The sequence below is a fragment of the Channa argus genome, chromosome 3 (genome assembly GCF_033026475.1).
Source record: "Channa argus isolate prfri chromosome 3, Channa argus male v1.0, whole genome shotgun sequence".
Classification (NCBI taxonomy): Eukaryota; Metazoa; Chordata; class Actinopteri; order Anabantiformes; family Channidae; genus Channa; species Channa argus.
Genome location: NC_090199.1, coordinates 3,073,374 through 3,087,381, shown reverse-complemented (window position 1 = coordinate 3,087,381; position 14,008 = coordinate 3,073,374). Strand labels below are relative to the sequence as shown.

Below are 14,008 nucleotides of genomic sequence, written 5' to 3'. Positions count from 1 at the left end.
AGGTGAAATACAAAATTATATCGAATTTTTTTTTTCATTTTGACTTCAGTAACTGAGGCTGTGGAAAGGCTTTACATTCTACAGAGAACACAAGATGTTTGGCCTGATGGCAAAGCCTAAGCTCTTCTTTTATAAACAACAAATCCATAAATCAAATGTTAATGAACCCAAATAAATCCACTGTATGACCAAACTTCTTCCAGTGTAGCAGGCTGGAAGAAGAAAATGGCTGAAAGATTCCTGAAGTAGTGGGAATTCCAGCACATATGGATTTTAACTTTTTATTTTTATTTTTTTTAAATGGTTACATTTTTTAGGACCCTTCATTTAGTGTTTCCACAGCAACACATGGTTCATTCTTGTTTCCACTGCTCTCAGACACTGACACTGCCCCTCCCCCACCCCCACACCCACACCCACCCAGGGCCAGGAAGTGGTATAAAGAAAACTTAATGAACTTGTGCGTGTTCAGGGCAACTAAACCACCTTACAGCTCAGTGTCTGTGCTGGAAGTTTCTATTGTGGAAACCTATTTACTATATAATACACATTTATCGATGAATTATGAAAAACAATGTCTAATCTTTAAAATGGTATACAATGAAAATTAGATCATGTCTTAGTCCTGATCCAGCAAACTAAATGCGGCTTTGGTTCCTGATTTGCTCTAATGGCTCCAGATAAATTTTAAATTTTAGGAACCAACAATTTTGCAGACGTCAGCCAACAAGCCAATCAGGATTATGTGGTTATTTATGTAAGTAGTACAGGACCCTGGTGTGTGAGCTGTGGACTGAACCTGAACGTGCACTGATTGGATTAACGGGTTAACAGCCTCACTGCAGCTGATTTCCTGATCCATTTCACAGCTGCAGGAGCATTAAGGCAACTTCACTACACGCTACTGAGTTTTTGTTTTTCGACTAAATTTGGTAAAAATATGCTAATAAAACAGATTTACTCACCAAAATTCTAAGCACAACAAAAACTTGACTCATTTAAATTTGATTTTATTCACAGCAATGCTTTCAAAGGAATGAAAATATAATTGTGCATGTTTCAAAATACAATGACCAGAAGTGTAAACACCATTAGAGATAAAGTATAATTAAATATTCAATACATGTTTAGATATTTTGCCAGTAAACCACAGTAAGTCAAAGCTTTAGTAACAATACAGTGAGAAAAGTTTCCCCCAACACGAACAGCTTTGATGTCATATCATTTTTATATTAAAAATGGGAATTTCTGTAATTTCACCATCAAATTAACACCTGTAGCAGTTAAAGTACTTTCCCGTGATTGTCTGAACATTCTCACACAAAAATAATTAACTTTGAGTCCTTTGGTCAGCGTTAGATGTGCTAAGATACAGCTTCACATGTTCTCACAAAGAGATTTTCATTCATATACAACAAACTCACAGGAGTCTAATCATATAACCACCTGCAATTTACTCCCCAAATGATGTATTTCATGTATCGTAAACATTAATAGAATCACAATTTGATGAATGTAGCGTTATAGTAACTTATGCACTAGACCTAATGTAAACATAAATAAATATTCATAAATAATATTTTAAATACTTTTGTACATTCATAGTGAGGAAGTTCAGTCAGTGTGAAATTAACATTCAGTTTAAAAGTGGTGTGAGAAAATGTGCATGTTTAACAGGTTACAACATGAACGTTAGCCCTCAGTTTGAGTCACACGATGCCACATGATTCCATGTCCTTCCATCATCATCCAAACATGCAACAATACGACACTAATGCCTGAACTCGTTTCTTTACATGTTGTTCGATGTGACGGGAACAGAAAATGAACAAAGACACGTTAAAATGTGCTCTTTACTGCTCGGGGATGTTCCCTGGCCTCTGTCATTTCCCGGCGTTCAAACCGAACGATGTGTATAATAACCCCCCTGCAAAAAGGCTGAATTCAGATTATTTTGATATTTGATGTATTTTGATGAACTTGTTCGACTGGTGAATTAAGAGAAAGGAGTTTAGCATTATGCAACAGCTCTGAAATCTATTAAAAACCTGCTGTTTCGTCAGGCTACTGATTGAAATTAAGTGCATTTCATTTATGAAACATATGATTATAAAGTTACAAAGCCACTGCAGCCTTAGTATATGTACATTTTATGCTCTAAAATAGAATCAATCGAGGGTTTTTAGTCATTATCTTTATATATATTTTTGTAAACCATCCAGCAGTAAAGTCTTCTAATCTAAAATTGAGTCTTTACATCCAAAAATGCTCAAATATCAAAAATATTCCAGTTTGGTCCTTTCTGCTGCCCCTGACTTATAAACACACAGCTGCCATTGTGAGAGTGAGAGAGAGAAAACACGAAATGTGTCTGAAAGAAGGTGAAGCGCTAACGTGTTCAGAGACGATCACGCTCAGAAATTAAATGCATTAAACCGTGATCTGAACGTTTCCCATTTAAAAAAAAAAGCTTAGAAAGAGTTAATTCTCTCCCGTCTTCATTTTCCAATTGCAAAACTTCTAGAGAAACACCGAACGACACAAAGCATTTCAGTCCAACAGATCTGAGACTGTTCTGGACGGAAAATCAAACTTGCTGCAGACTGAATCTCTGCTGTCAGGTAAAAAAAAACAAAACAAAAAAAAGCACGTCGTAAACAATGACCAATTTCTTTGACTTTATCCGGATACTAATTTTTACATAACAGTCACTGAAGACAGAGTTTTAGGAACCTGGGTTTTTGTTCAACACAGGTCAGAAAACAAGCAGAAAGTTTGCATAGATTTTTAGAATAGAATTTCAAACAGTGTGTCTGATGGCTGATTGGAGTTCCGTGTTCTTTTACTTAATTCAGCGAGGCTGAGCTCTCTGAACACGTCCTAAGGTCAGGGACCCTCGTCAGTGAGTTCTTGCGTTCATGTTCCATAATGATCACGTTTGAATACAGAAATGAGTGTTTTTTCCCTCGACAGCAGTGATACACTCTAAACCTGCCATCGTCTTGTTACTTCCTCTTAATATTAATATTAATAAGCAGTTAGAATTTACCACAGATCTGAAAGTTCATTTGCATAGATGATAGTAGTTGAAGGGCACTGGCAGCATCTTTACCTCTCAAATGGGTAACAACAGAGTTTTTTGGCCACTTGGCAGCAGGAGAAGCAAAAACTGATTGTAACACTGTGATATCATTATTAATATGTTTAAAATTACTGCTTATGCTAATAATAATAATAATAATAATAAGCAATTTTCATAAGGAAACTTGAGATAGGATTGTATTTACGACAGGTGAACGTGCTGCAACGAGCCTCTGATGGGCCGATCGAATCTACCACAGTGTCAATCTTCAACAGAGCAACTCAGAGATCTGAGCTTTTGTGCGAAGCAGCGTTAGATCTCTATGCAATATTAAGACGTTTAGAAATGATTTCATTGTTCAGTTACCTTGTTTATGTTTGACCACATCTTTTTTTCTTTAGCAAACGTGGTGCGAGCTAAAAATTTTCATTAACAAGTTTATCACTGGTACAAATGAGTAAAAACAGTTGAATTTCCTCAATTTGATTTCTGGCCAGTAAAAAGTTTAGAATATTAAATAGAAGTACTTCATTTCACCTTATCTTTAAATCAGAATATTTCCAGATCAAATGAAAATATAACAGACTTTTATTATGCTTGACTGTACGTTTTCCTGGAGCTTCCTCCTGGTCTGTGTTGGACGACGCTGAAGGTCATTTAAAATGTAATATTAAAAAAAAAAAATCGGTATCAGTATCACCGCAACCTACTTTACTTTATCTTACTCTGCTATTCTGCCGTCCAAGTCTTCATTATGAGCCGAGTCGTGTTTATGCAAGACGGAAGTAACAAGACGACATGACTCTCAGTAATAAATACTGTCTGATATTCACATTACGATACGGAAACATCGACTTTAGTGGACCGTGGTGGATCCTCTCTCTACCTCAGCCGGGCAGAGAAGCAGCGCATGTACTCAGTCATCCAGCGGTCGTCCACCACTGTAAGCTGCGAGCGCCTCGTCTTCTCCAGGTCAGCGGATCGAGCCCGCCGCCGGTCCAGGTTGGAGCTCCGTTTGTCAGACTCCCGCCGGGTCTGAACACAGGCATCGGATGTGTGACTCTGTATGAGGAGAAACCGCGGAGAGATGAGTCTGGAAAGCACATCGGCGTTTTATTATTAATGCTTGCAGAGTGTTTGGTGACACAGCTTCACATCTCTGGTTTCCTGTGGACCAGGCTGAGCTGCTGCGAAATACAACCCCAGTTCTGAAAAGTTGGGACGATGTGTAAAACCTAAATAAAAACCCAATCCAATGACAACAGAACACACACAACATCACATGTTGAAACTGAGACCGTTTACACTTTCACGGAAAATATTAGCTCACTTTTTATTGGAAGGCAGGAAATTGTTGTGATCAGAACAACTGATTTTATTAAAACTGTGCTTTGTAATTTGAAGGCTCCTAAAAACATCACAACATGCATCACTCTTAAACATTTTTTGTCATAGCACCGAGATACAATGTTTTCTCCTTAACTCAGATTTGTGTCTGATATTAAAGTGTCTGACAAATGACAAAGCAGCTCCTCAGAATCCAAATACTGCCAGTCCTCAAAAATATATTTATATTATTACATTTATGAAAAACTGGAAGAACATGACAGAGTGGCCACTTTCTGTTGTACAGAGGGTTTGCAGAGAGGAACATCTTCCCCCCTGAACAACCTTTGGCTGAATACACAGACTGGCACAGAAAATCCTGTTCAGTACTTACAGCTGAAACATGCTGAACCTGCAACACGAGCAGGTCACAATAGACAAAACATTATAGATTTCCATAATTAAAGGAACAGAGGGAGGTCGGCTTTCACATGATTCCAGTTCTTAAAAATATGCCTGGATTGACCCTAATACTGAACCTCGAGATCCCTCAGAACATCTAAAGCTTAAGGACTTTAAAAATTAAGAAATTGTACAACTTACATCATTGGGCGACCTCTTGACCTTCATCCAATCCAGTCGGCTCGACGGCCTCCCGTTCTCCTTCTCCTTTGTGCTGATTGGTGGTTGGCTCTTTGCCCTCGCTGGTTTGCGGATTACAGCCGGTTTGCTGGTGGGGGAACTGTCCTGTTGTCCAGGCTCACAGCGAGGGGTGCGGCGACGGCGGCGCCGCCTCTGTACTGGCTTCGATGGCTCCTCGTCGGTCGACGCAGAGTCAGCAGGTCCGTTGTCTGTCGCCGTTTCATCTGAAGGGCCGCTGGTGTTTGGAGCCCCCGTTGCTATTCCCCCATTAACTACATTCTTGCCGCTTTCAACAACCACTGCTTTACAAGGGAGACAAACAGCATTTTAGGACGATGGAATTGTTGCTGTCAAAACGATAAAAACCATTAATTATCAGTTTACTCGTAATTATTGTGCCAAATTCCCCAAGCAAAGTCTACGGTCACATCATGTTTGAATAACAGTGGCTTCTGACTCACAGTATTATGGTAAATTAGGCTGTTAAATATACTGTATACAGGCTGACTAAACCTTCACGGAAGTGAAATTCAGAGCTTTACTGATCTGGTCTCCTGACAGTTTCCTGTGTGAACTGCAGCCATGGAAATGTTAGAGAAGACACAATTCTCTATATCTGGGCTCAGTGTCTGAACAGGAGGAAAACGTCCCGACACATCACTGAACCTTCTGTCTAAATATTTTTAGCATCATTGTCAGCTCAGGTAAAGCAGCTTGTGGCCCTCACGTTGTCAGATCATGGAAGCTAAACAGTAAATGCAGCAAATATAAGTATAAACTGGAACATTTTAATATTCTCTCAAATTAAAGTAAAACAGCTGTGGAAATATCTGGTTTATCATGTCAAACACAAACGCTGGTGAGATTAGGGTCCTTACAGTCCAACAAACCCCGTTTGCAGAAATTCACCTTAATGCAATGTTCTTTAAACTCAAAACAATAATAAGCAGGACTAAAACTAATGATTATATTCATTATCGTGTGTTCATGTGAAAAAGGAAAAGTTTTGAATTAGAGGAACCAGCGACGATTCATGATACCAGAACATGCCCCAGCGTAGTTTCCTCACCTGCAGTCGGTGCAGCGTCTACACCCAAAGACTCCCCAGCTCCCACCTCAGTGTCTCCATCCTCAGAAGACGGTTTCAGTCCAGGATGTGTCTTCTGCTCCAACAACGTCCGTTTCACCTCGGAGGATGTTGGCGGTGGCAGGAGAGACAAAGGGGCGACTTTGTTCCTGGCCAGTCTAGGAGTGGACCAACCACTGGACTCTGAACCGCTGTCACAGCCCTCCCAGAACCAGGGCTTGTGGGAATGCTCCATCACCCGCCGGGTCAGACGGTACTTCAGGGAGTCCTCGTAACATTTGGAAAACGTCTCCCATTTGGGATCTCTGAACTTCTTCATATACTCTGTCCGGATCTTCTTGGTCACCATGGTTCTCGTTAGTGCTTGTGCTTCGTCTCAATCACTGTGGGAAACTAATGAAATGAAATAGTGACAATTATAAAAAAGAAAGAAAGAAATAAACTAAAGCGTAGCTGTGAGCAAGACCCGTTGTGGTTAGGAACCTACCACCTTCTTTTACCATTGTAAAAAGTTTAACATGGCTCATGAAACCGTGAAGTTCTCCAATGTCCAGCTGGTTTGAGAAACGAGGTGGGATCCCCCCTCTTCAGGAAATAATGTTTGTTCTTGTTTTATACCTTCATGGCCACACGATACAAGCAGCAGAGCGGAAATGCTGGGAAACGTGTGCTAAAACACAGTATGTTAGGTCCTGCAGGTCCCCTTTATAATCCTACCCACTTCATTGCCCAACCCCTCCTGCCTTTGGCCACACTATGCAATTCAATTTCAGGATTAGGTGTTAGGGTACCGAATCAGATATTTGGGCAGAGGGCTGTGGCCCCTGGCCCTGTACGTACCATAGTACTACAGTACTCGATAGTATTCCACTAAATCAATCAATCCGCTTCTAAGTTCTGGAGACACCTGGTGACTTGGTTCACCTGTACGCCCCGCCCACACGGCAGATTACCCTCAGAAGTGCGGGATCGAGGCTCATCGGTGTAATATTCCTGGCTGTGATACTATTTACTCACATTACAGGAGCAAAAACACACAGTCCAACACAGTCAGGCGACCTCCCGCCCACACACGCTTATTTCGGAAGTTACTCAGTGAATACCTGTTACTTCAGCGAAATAAAACCGCATTAATAATTCATACTGTGAGCTGACCTACATTACCGCAACCACAGTGCGGAAAATTAGTCATATATATAGTAAAGCTACAGTCATATAGCGAATTATTGCTCATGTGCCGCTGCTGAGGCATTTTTTTCTGCCACCGAAATCCAGAATAGTGGTTTCAGCAGGAAGGTGCAATTTCTGTCGTTCACGCCTCAGTGCGTCCTGTTTTCAGTATTTCATCCACTCAGCACTTTCCAGCAATACATTTAAAAAGCCGTCGAGTCGGATTTGTCTGTTAAAGGAGAGAAACATGAAACGTGGACATCTTGGCTTTAAAAATGACCGTGTGTAAACAGGCTGCAGCTCTGTCCACAGCCGCTCCGCTAAGCACCGGATCAGGTGTGAAGATCCGGGCGGACGGTCCCGGACTGGTTTCATATGAAAGCCTCAGACATTTCTGCTCACCCAGTCCAATGTGAAGCCCGGTCTGCGCCCGTAGAACCTGCGGTCAGACGGCTGACATCGCTCCGCTCCTTCTGACAGCTAACAGCGAGAGGCGCGCTACAAGCTAGCTTACACACAGCGCGAGGCTTCCGGTGCACGCTTTCAAAATAAAAGGTAGCGGTAACTCTCAAACCGGATGTGGTGGTTTTGTGTTACTATTTGTTTAGAAGCTCAGTCAGTGAGGCACAAATTCAGGGGAGAAGATGCAGGTTTATTTTTATATTTATATATATTATATATTAAGGTTTTTTTTTGTCAAATTTGAATTTTATAGGAATTGCAACAATGCAGATTTACCCATTTAACTCATAGCTCTCGACCTCTTCCCAGACGACTTTGAAGTTTAAAACGGTGGATTTACATATAACACATAATGCGTATTTGTCATTTTTTTTACATAGAAAAATGTTATAAATATTTTTTTAAGATTTTTAAATTTGAGTTTCAAGCCATTTACCACCTGTGCCACACTATTCTGCCTGCTCTGGCCACTCCAGCGAACGTTTACTGGATCAGCTCCTGCAGATATGGTTATACATTCCATAGAAATGTTTACATGTGTGTAGCCTTTCTAAAACAAAGTGACACTGGTAATTTCAATGTCCACTTAAACTAAGTGCTATTAAGTGACAGGATGTAACCTCCCATGTGGTAAAACATTTTGGGTAAGTAGCCATTCAAGAGGCTTGAAAAATGTATATATTAAACATATAACCTACAAACCAGTTCGTTTGGTATTCTGACAGCTTTTGTTGATTTTATTTATTTCTCATTGTGACCAAAAATGTAAGCAAGAACAAAGCACACAACACAAACAATGACTTCATCACATGCATCACACAAGGTAAAGTGCTTGGATTTGACAGTGAAAGTAAGGAAGGTGGAGTCAGAGGATCGAAGGTGGTGGAGGGCTAGTGTTTCGGTAGGAGGTCAGTGAGGGATGGGGAGCCTGGTTATGAGCCTGGTTTGAAGGAGAGGGTGGGGTCGAAAATGAGACCAATTTGTTACAACTGAGTTTGACGGAGTTGAACTCTGAGTGCTAACAGTAGAAAAACGAAATATTGCTTCGCTGTGCGCTTCTTCTGGATGCATCTCCTGTTTTTATAAAACATTTACATTTAGTCATTTAGCAGACGCTTTTGTCCAAAGTGACTTACAAGTGAGGTAAAGGGCAGCAAAAAGTCCAAAAGCCTTCTGATAAGCTCAGAAGTTCTATAAAATGCTGCCTGAGTTGTAAAAATTCTGCTAAAGCTTTGATAGAGCTTTGACGGCTCAATCACATCAGCAGTCGGTCGACCACCACTACGCCTCGCTGTAGATGATGTTTTCTGAGCGGTTTTCTGCAGGTTTCTTTAGGTTGTCACTGGCTTCTCCTGAGGTGGGGTCCAACATTTCCCCTGTAGATCCACCTGCTGCCACCTCTGGCTCTGGCCTCTTCCTTCCTCTGAGCTGCTCTGTACACTTCTCTGAAAATAAGAAGTTTGTGACGATCTCTACTCTGGTTTTCCTCAGCACAAAAAGCCAATAATTATCACAGTGAGTCTGGAGTGGGTCTGGGGGTAAAGTGTGTGCTATGGTCTAGTTGCATTTTATGAAACAAATCTCAAGTTTCTAAACGATAAAACGATGCCAGGAAGGTGTTTGTTTGGTAACTTACTGATTGCTTTGCGCTTTAGACCAATGAAAAGTAGCAAAATGATGCTGACGACCACAATGGGACCACAGATGACGCTTATCTGTTCAGCACCTGGGAAAATACCAGAGATGAGTTTAGAGTTTAGTTCTGGCAGCCAAATTGGCGGAGACGGTAGGGTTAGTGATAAAGGGGTCAATGTTGGCACCACAGGTAGACAAAAATAACCCTGCACCACGATGACAGGGTAGATCTTTCAGCACAACAGGATCGGACCAAATCTGAAGGCCAAACTAATATAAAAAGATCCATTTTTATCCTTATGAAAGGTGTTTTCATATATTTTGCCACATCAGAATTTAGTAGCAGTTGCCACCAGGCCGATTAGCTGTGCAAGCGATGGATTTTTAGTTCTCTCTGATTATTATTTATGACTATTTGGAGTTAAAAATTGTAGATAAGCTACTTATTAGACAAATAAGACACAGAAAAAACACTCGTTAAACACACTATGATCCTATTAATATACAGTTTGTTTCTGAAAAGGATTTTAATTCGAGTTTAAAAAGCTTTTAAATCACTTCCCTCAGTCTGGACACCACAACAATACATTTCTGTCTCACTCTGTTTTTAGAGAGCAACTTGAATTCATTTACCGCGGTTGCTTGGTTGGGTCACGTCTTTCTGTGGGGGTTGGGTCGGTCGGGAATCACCGTTGTCTGTCTGGTTCTTTTGGACTCTTTTCTCTGTTTCAAATGAGATACACAGCCGTTGAGGTATGTTTTTACATAAGACAGAGCAGAAGTCCATTATCAATGTCCTGTGTTGTGAACAATTCAGAGTTCTCACCCACAATGAGAGTAATAACACAAGTGACTTCCAGTTTGGGGACGTTACATCTGTACTGTCCACTGTCAGACAGCTGTACGGAGGAGAGCTTCAGGTCCAAAACTCCTCTGCCCAGGTCTTCGTGGTTCAGGTTGGTCCTGTTTTTGTACTGGCCCATCTGTGGATCAGGGTCATCCTTTCTATGGCGATACAAGTGGACGACTTTGTTTTGGTCGGCTCTCTTCCACTCCACGGTATGAGCAGACAGGCTGAGGGTGGGCTGCAGGAAACACTGTAGAGTAACATTATCACCTTCGTTCGACTCGAGCAGCTTAGTCGGGCAAATGCTGTGATACTTTGCTGGGAAAACAAACACAAGATTTGGATTTGAGATGTGAATTTTGAAGATTAAAACAGATTATTTGTGTGGTGAATTAACCGGCTTCTGTTGCTCAGTTTTGGCCCTTGTTGCAGTTCAGTGTCCACACTCCACTGTAATTTAAGAGACTTCTCACGATCACGTCTGCAGTCTAATAACTACAAACGCATCATTTCACCATAAAAACTCCAGCGGTGATATTTTTGGAACTAATGATATGTGATACATTTTCTGTCCCTCAGGTTATTTGAGTTTAATTGGTTTTTGAGTCAACACTCGTAGTGGACTTTCCCATCATGACATTTTTTAAACTTTTTTTTCTTGTGTGACTCCTGTATGTGTGTGTATCCAATTCATCACAGTACTTTGCTATAGACCTACATTTAAAGCGTTCTACAACAGTTTCAGTTCTGGTCACTGCATGCTGTAAAATGATTACTGTAAAAGTGGTGTGCAGACAATTAAGAGGAACTTTTTTAAAGACATGAAACAGTAATCTCACACGATCAATAGTTGCTCTCCACTGAGCGCGCAGCAATTTTGTTCACGGAAAATATGTTATTAATATGGAAACTGAACGTGTTTTACAGAAGAACATACAGAAGAACAAGCATCAGCTAGAATGTGCATTTCCTACAGAAGAATGCGTGTGATTGCTGAAAGCTGCAGCCATCACCGAATCTGCAGCTCTGAACATTGTAGAAGCGACAGCACTCGAACAAAATAATAAAAATCATTTGCAGTTCGTCCAAAGGAGCAATAGAGGCAACACTGTAACATGTGAGGCATTTCATCATGGGGCAGCTTTCCACAAAGTTTCATAACAATATCACCTGTAGTTTTCGAGATATAGCCGTGTGAAGATTGCTCTGATAGACGGCAATGCAAAACAAAAATTGTACAAATATTCATAACAATTATTGTACATCAGCTGTCAGCCCACAGAGTAATACATCATCTCTCCTAACTGTACTTAACATATTACAGTTGGAACCATGTTTCTAGTAGCATGTCAAACAAACTAACACAAACATGCTGATAACTGACCACACGGTGGCGCTGTAACATGTCAAGGCCATTATCATGGTCCAACCTTACACAGAGTTTCATCATGCTACCATCTGCCAACCAGGCTTAACATGTTACAGCTGGAACCATGTTTGTAGCGCGTCACAAAACGTACGGAAGCATCCGTAATAATAATAATTAAATAATACAATTAAATACTGGAAACAACAAGAATAATTACTGCAGACTGAGGACAAGATTAATACTCGGTGGGTGTTTAGTTGCTCAGGCCTGTTCTGGTGACAATGGGCTTGGAAACAATATTCTTATTTTGTGATAACTTCTACTACAACCAAAGAGCTGAACAGTGTTGGAAAGTCCACTTTTCATGTATCTGTCCTTTACTTTGATTTTTACTCCACCACATTTCTGATCAAAGTTGCGAAATATTCCATAATAACTATAATAATCGTTTTTTTTAAATAAAAACAAATCAATAGAGAGACAGAAAACGCGTAGGGACTCATCATTAGTTCCAAAAGTATTATTAGACATATTAGCAGAGTTTGAAGTGAGTGGACGTTTTTCTGTTTGGCCTGCAGCAGCGCGCGCGGCTAAGGCGCAAACCGTCAGATTAATGGCGCATTTTGGACATGAAGCTGCTGCATTAATGACAAAATGTGCCTTCAAACGTGGATCAGTGTGGATTTGAGCGCAGGCTAAACCCGGAGCATCTTTTTGGACACAACCAGGTATGTGGCCGCTTTTTTAGCTGAACCGAAACACTCACACACGCGGTGGATTGGACAGGCTGGACATTGGGCCTTTCACGAAAATCAAACATCGTGCAAAAATGCAAAAATTGTGATGCGGGACAACGTGAATTCGGTCGCTGATGATAAATCTATACATTTTGTGACTGTGTTTTCTTGCTGCGTGTCGCTGTGGCTGCGTTAGCGTATCCTCGGGAGCAGCACATCTGGGAAGAAGCCTCCCGGGCGCGTGCACCGAAACCCCCGAAATAATAAGTTTGAAAACTTTCAACATCCAGAAAAGCACCGATGTGATTCCCTCTGCAGACCACGGAGCGCACCACATGGCTTTTCCGTGAAATTTAATTCCAAAGTTTATCGAAGGTTTCAGCTCCTTTCATTTTAACTCTAAACTACTATAAAAGTTCAACTGATTACATCCACAACATTCAGACACAAACAATGTTAATGTTCCACTTTCAACCCATAAACCACATCGGCTCAACTTACCCGCTGCAATTTGCGCGACGGTGTTCAGTAAAAGCAGATGAATGGCCTTCATCATCCAGCTAATCCAGCGAATGCACCTCATAGAGAAAAAAAATATGTGGGAAATCATCAAGCAAATCACCATAAACGTCGTCATCACGTATATCCGGCTCTACCTTTGACAAAAAAAACCCTTTTTACCCTTTACATTGTTGTGGTGTGTAATACGTAGCTAATGCTTCAAGCAACGCAAAAGACTTTAATAACAATTGAATCTGACTTCACCAGACGAAACAATACAGAGACTGTGTTTCTCGTAATTACGAGATCCGGTTTTAATAAGAAACCTCGCAGGGACCCATCAATAGTTCCAAAATAATTATTAGACATATTAGCAGAGTTTGAAGTGAGTGGACATTTTTCTGTTTGGCCTGCAGCAGCGCGCGGCTAAGGCGCAAACCGTCACATTAATGGCGCATTTTGGACATGAAGCTGCTGCATTAATGACAAAATGTGCCTTCAAACGTGGATCAGTGTGGATTTGAGCGCAGGCTAAACCCGGAGCATCTTTTTGGACACAACCAGGTATGTGGCCCCTTTTTTAGCTGAACCGAAACACTCACACACACGGTGGCTTGGACAGGCTGGACATTGGGCCTTTCACGAAAATCAAACATCGAGCAAAAATTGGGATGTAGGACGTCGTGAGTTCGGTCGCTGATGAGAAATCCTGTGTTTTCTTGCTGCGTGTCGCTGTGTGGCTGCGTTAGCGTATCCTCGGGAGCAGCACATCTGGGAAGAAGAAGCCAAAAGCAACGCAAAAGACTTTTATAACAATTGAATCTGATTTCACCAGACGAAACAACAAAGACCGTGTTTCTGGTAATTACGAGATCCGGATAAGAATAATCAGAAAACGCGTAGGGACCCATCATTAGTTCCAAAAGAATTATTTGACACATTAGCATATTGACATATTACAGTTGGAACCATGTTTGTAGCTTATAGCATTTAGGACGAGTAGCGCGTCACAAAACGTACGGAAGCATCCGTAATAATAATAATTAAATAATACAATTAAATACTGGAAACAACAAGAATAATTACTGCAGACTGAGGACAAGATTAATACTCGGTGGGTGTTTAGTTGCTCAGGCCTGTTCTGGTGACA

General features: G+C 41.0%; 2 protein-coding genes across 3 annotated transcripts; both read right to left on the bottom strand.

Annotated features, from left to right (window-relative positions):
- Positions 1 to 999: 999 nt before the first annotated feature.
- ccsapa (centriole, cilia and spindle-associated protein a) lies at positions 1,000 to 7,842 on the bottom strand. Of its 2 annotated transcripts, none has more exons than XM_067499600.1 (4): positions 7,710 to 7,842; positions 6,120 to 6,530; positions 5,012 to 5,352; positions 1,000 to 4,144 (listed from the first exon to the last, which is right to left on the bottom strand). In XM_067499600.1, exons 2-4 carry the CDS (start codon positions 6,484 to 6,486, stop codon positions 3,965 to 3,967), a joined length of 888 nt encoding a protein of 295 aa, XP_067355701.1. In that variant the 5' UTR covers positions 6,487 to 6,530; positions 7,710 to 7,842; the 3' UTR covers positions 1,000 to 3,964. The 2 variants fall into 2 exon arrangements, with proteins under 2 accessions (XP_067355701.1, XP_067355702.1); XM_067499601.1 differs by having other exon boundaries at positions 5,012 to 5,349.
- A 621-nt stretch (positions 7,843 to 8,463) lies between these two features.
- On the bottom strand, positions 8,464 to 12,994 carry LOC137124533 (uncharacterized). Its single transcript, XM_067499605.1, has 5 exons — positions 12,859 to 12,994; positions 10,231 to 10,569; positions 10,038 to 10,127; positions 9,406 to 9,495; positions 8,464 to 9,214 (listed from the first exon to the last, which is right to left on the bottom strand). Exons 1-5 carry the CDS (start codon positions 12,992 to 12,994, stop codon positions 9,051 to 9,053), a joined length of 819 nt encoding a protein of 272 aa, XP_067355706.1. The 3' UTR covers positions 8,464 to 9,050.
- Positions 12,995 to 14,008: the final 1,014 nt, after the last annotated feature.

What these genes read in the sequence shown, in the direction of transcription:
- ccsapa (XM_067499600.1), bottom strand. Translation starts at nt 6,486, where the DNA reads ATGGTGACCAAGAAGATCCGGACAGAGTATATGAAGAAGTTCAGAGAT. An exon ending in AGACGCTGCACCGACTGCAG is followed by an intron (nt 5,353 to 6,119) that starts GTGAGGAAACTA and finishes TCCCTTGTAAAG; the next exon opens with CAGTGGTTGTTGAAAGCGGC. An exon ending in TCAAGAGGTCGCCCAATGAT is followed by an intron (nt 4,145 to 5,011) that starts GTAAGTTGTACA and finishes CTCCTCATACAG; the next exon opens with AGTCACACATCCGATGCCTG.
- LOC137124533 (XM_067499605.1), bottom strand. Translation starts at nt 12,994, where the DNA reads ATGACGACGTTTATGGTGATTTGCTTGATGATTTCCCACATATTTTTT. An exon ending in TGTTATTACTCTCATTGTGG is followed by an intron (nt 10,128 to 10,230) that starts GTGAGAACTCTG and finishes CATTTGAAACAG; the next exon opens with AGAAAAGAGTCCAAAAGAAC. An exon ending in GACCCAACCAAGCAACCGCG is followed by an intron (nt 9,496 to 10,037) that starts GTAAATGAATTC and finishes GTATTTTCCCAG; the next exon opens with GTGCTGAACAGATAAGCGTC.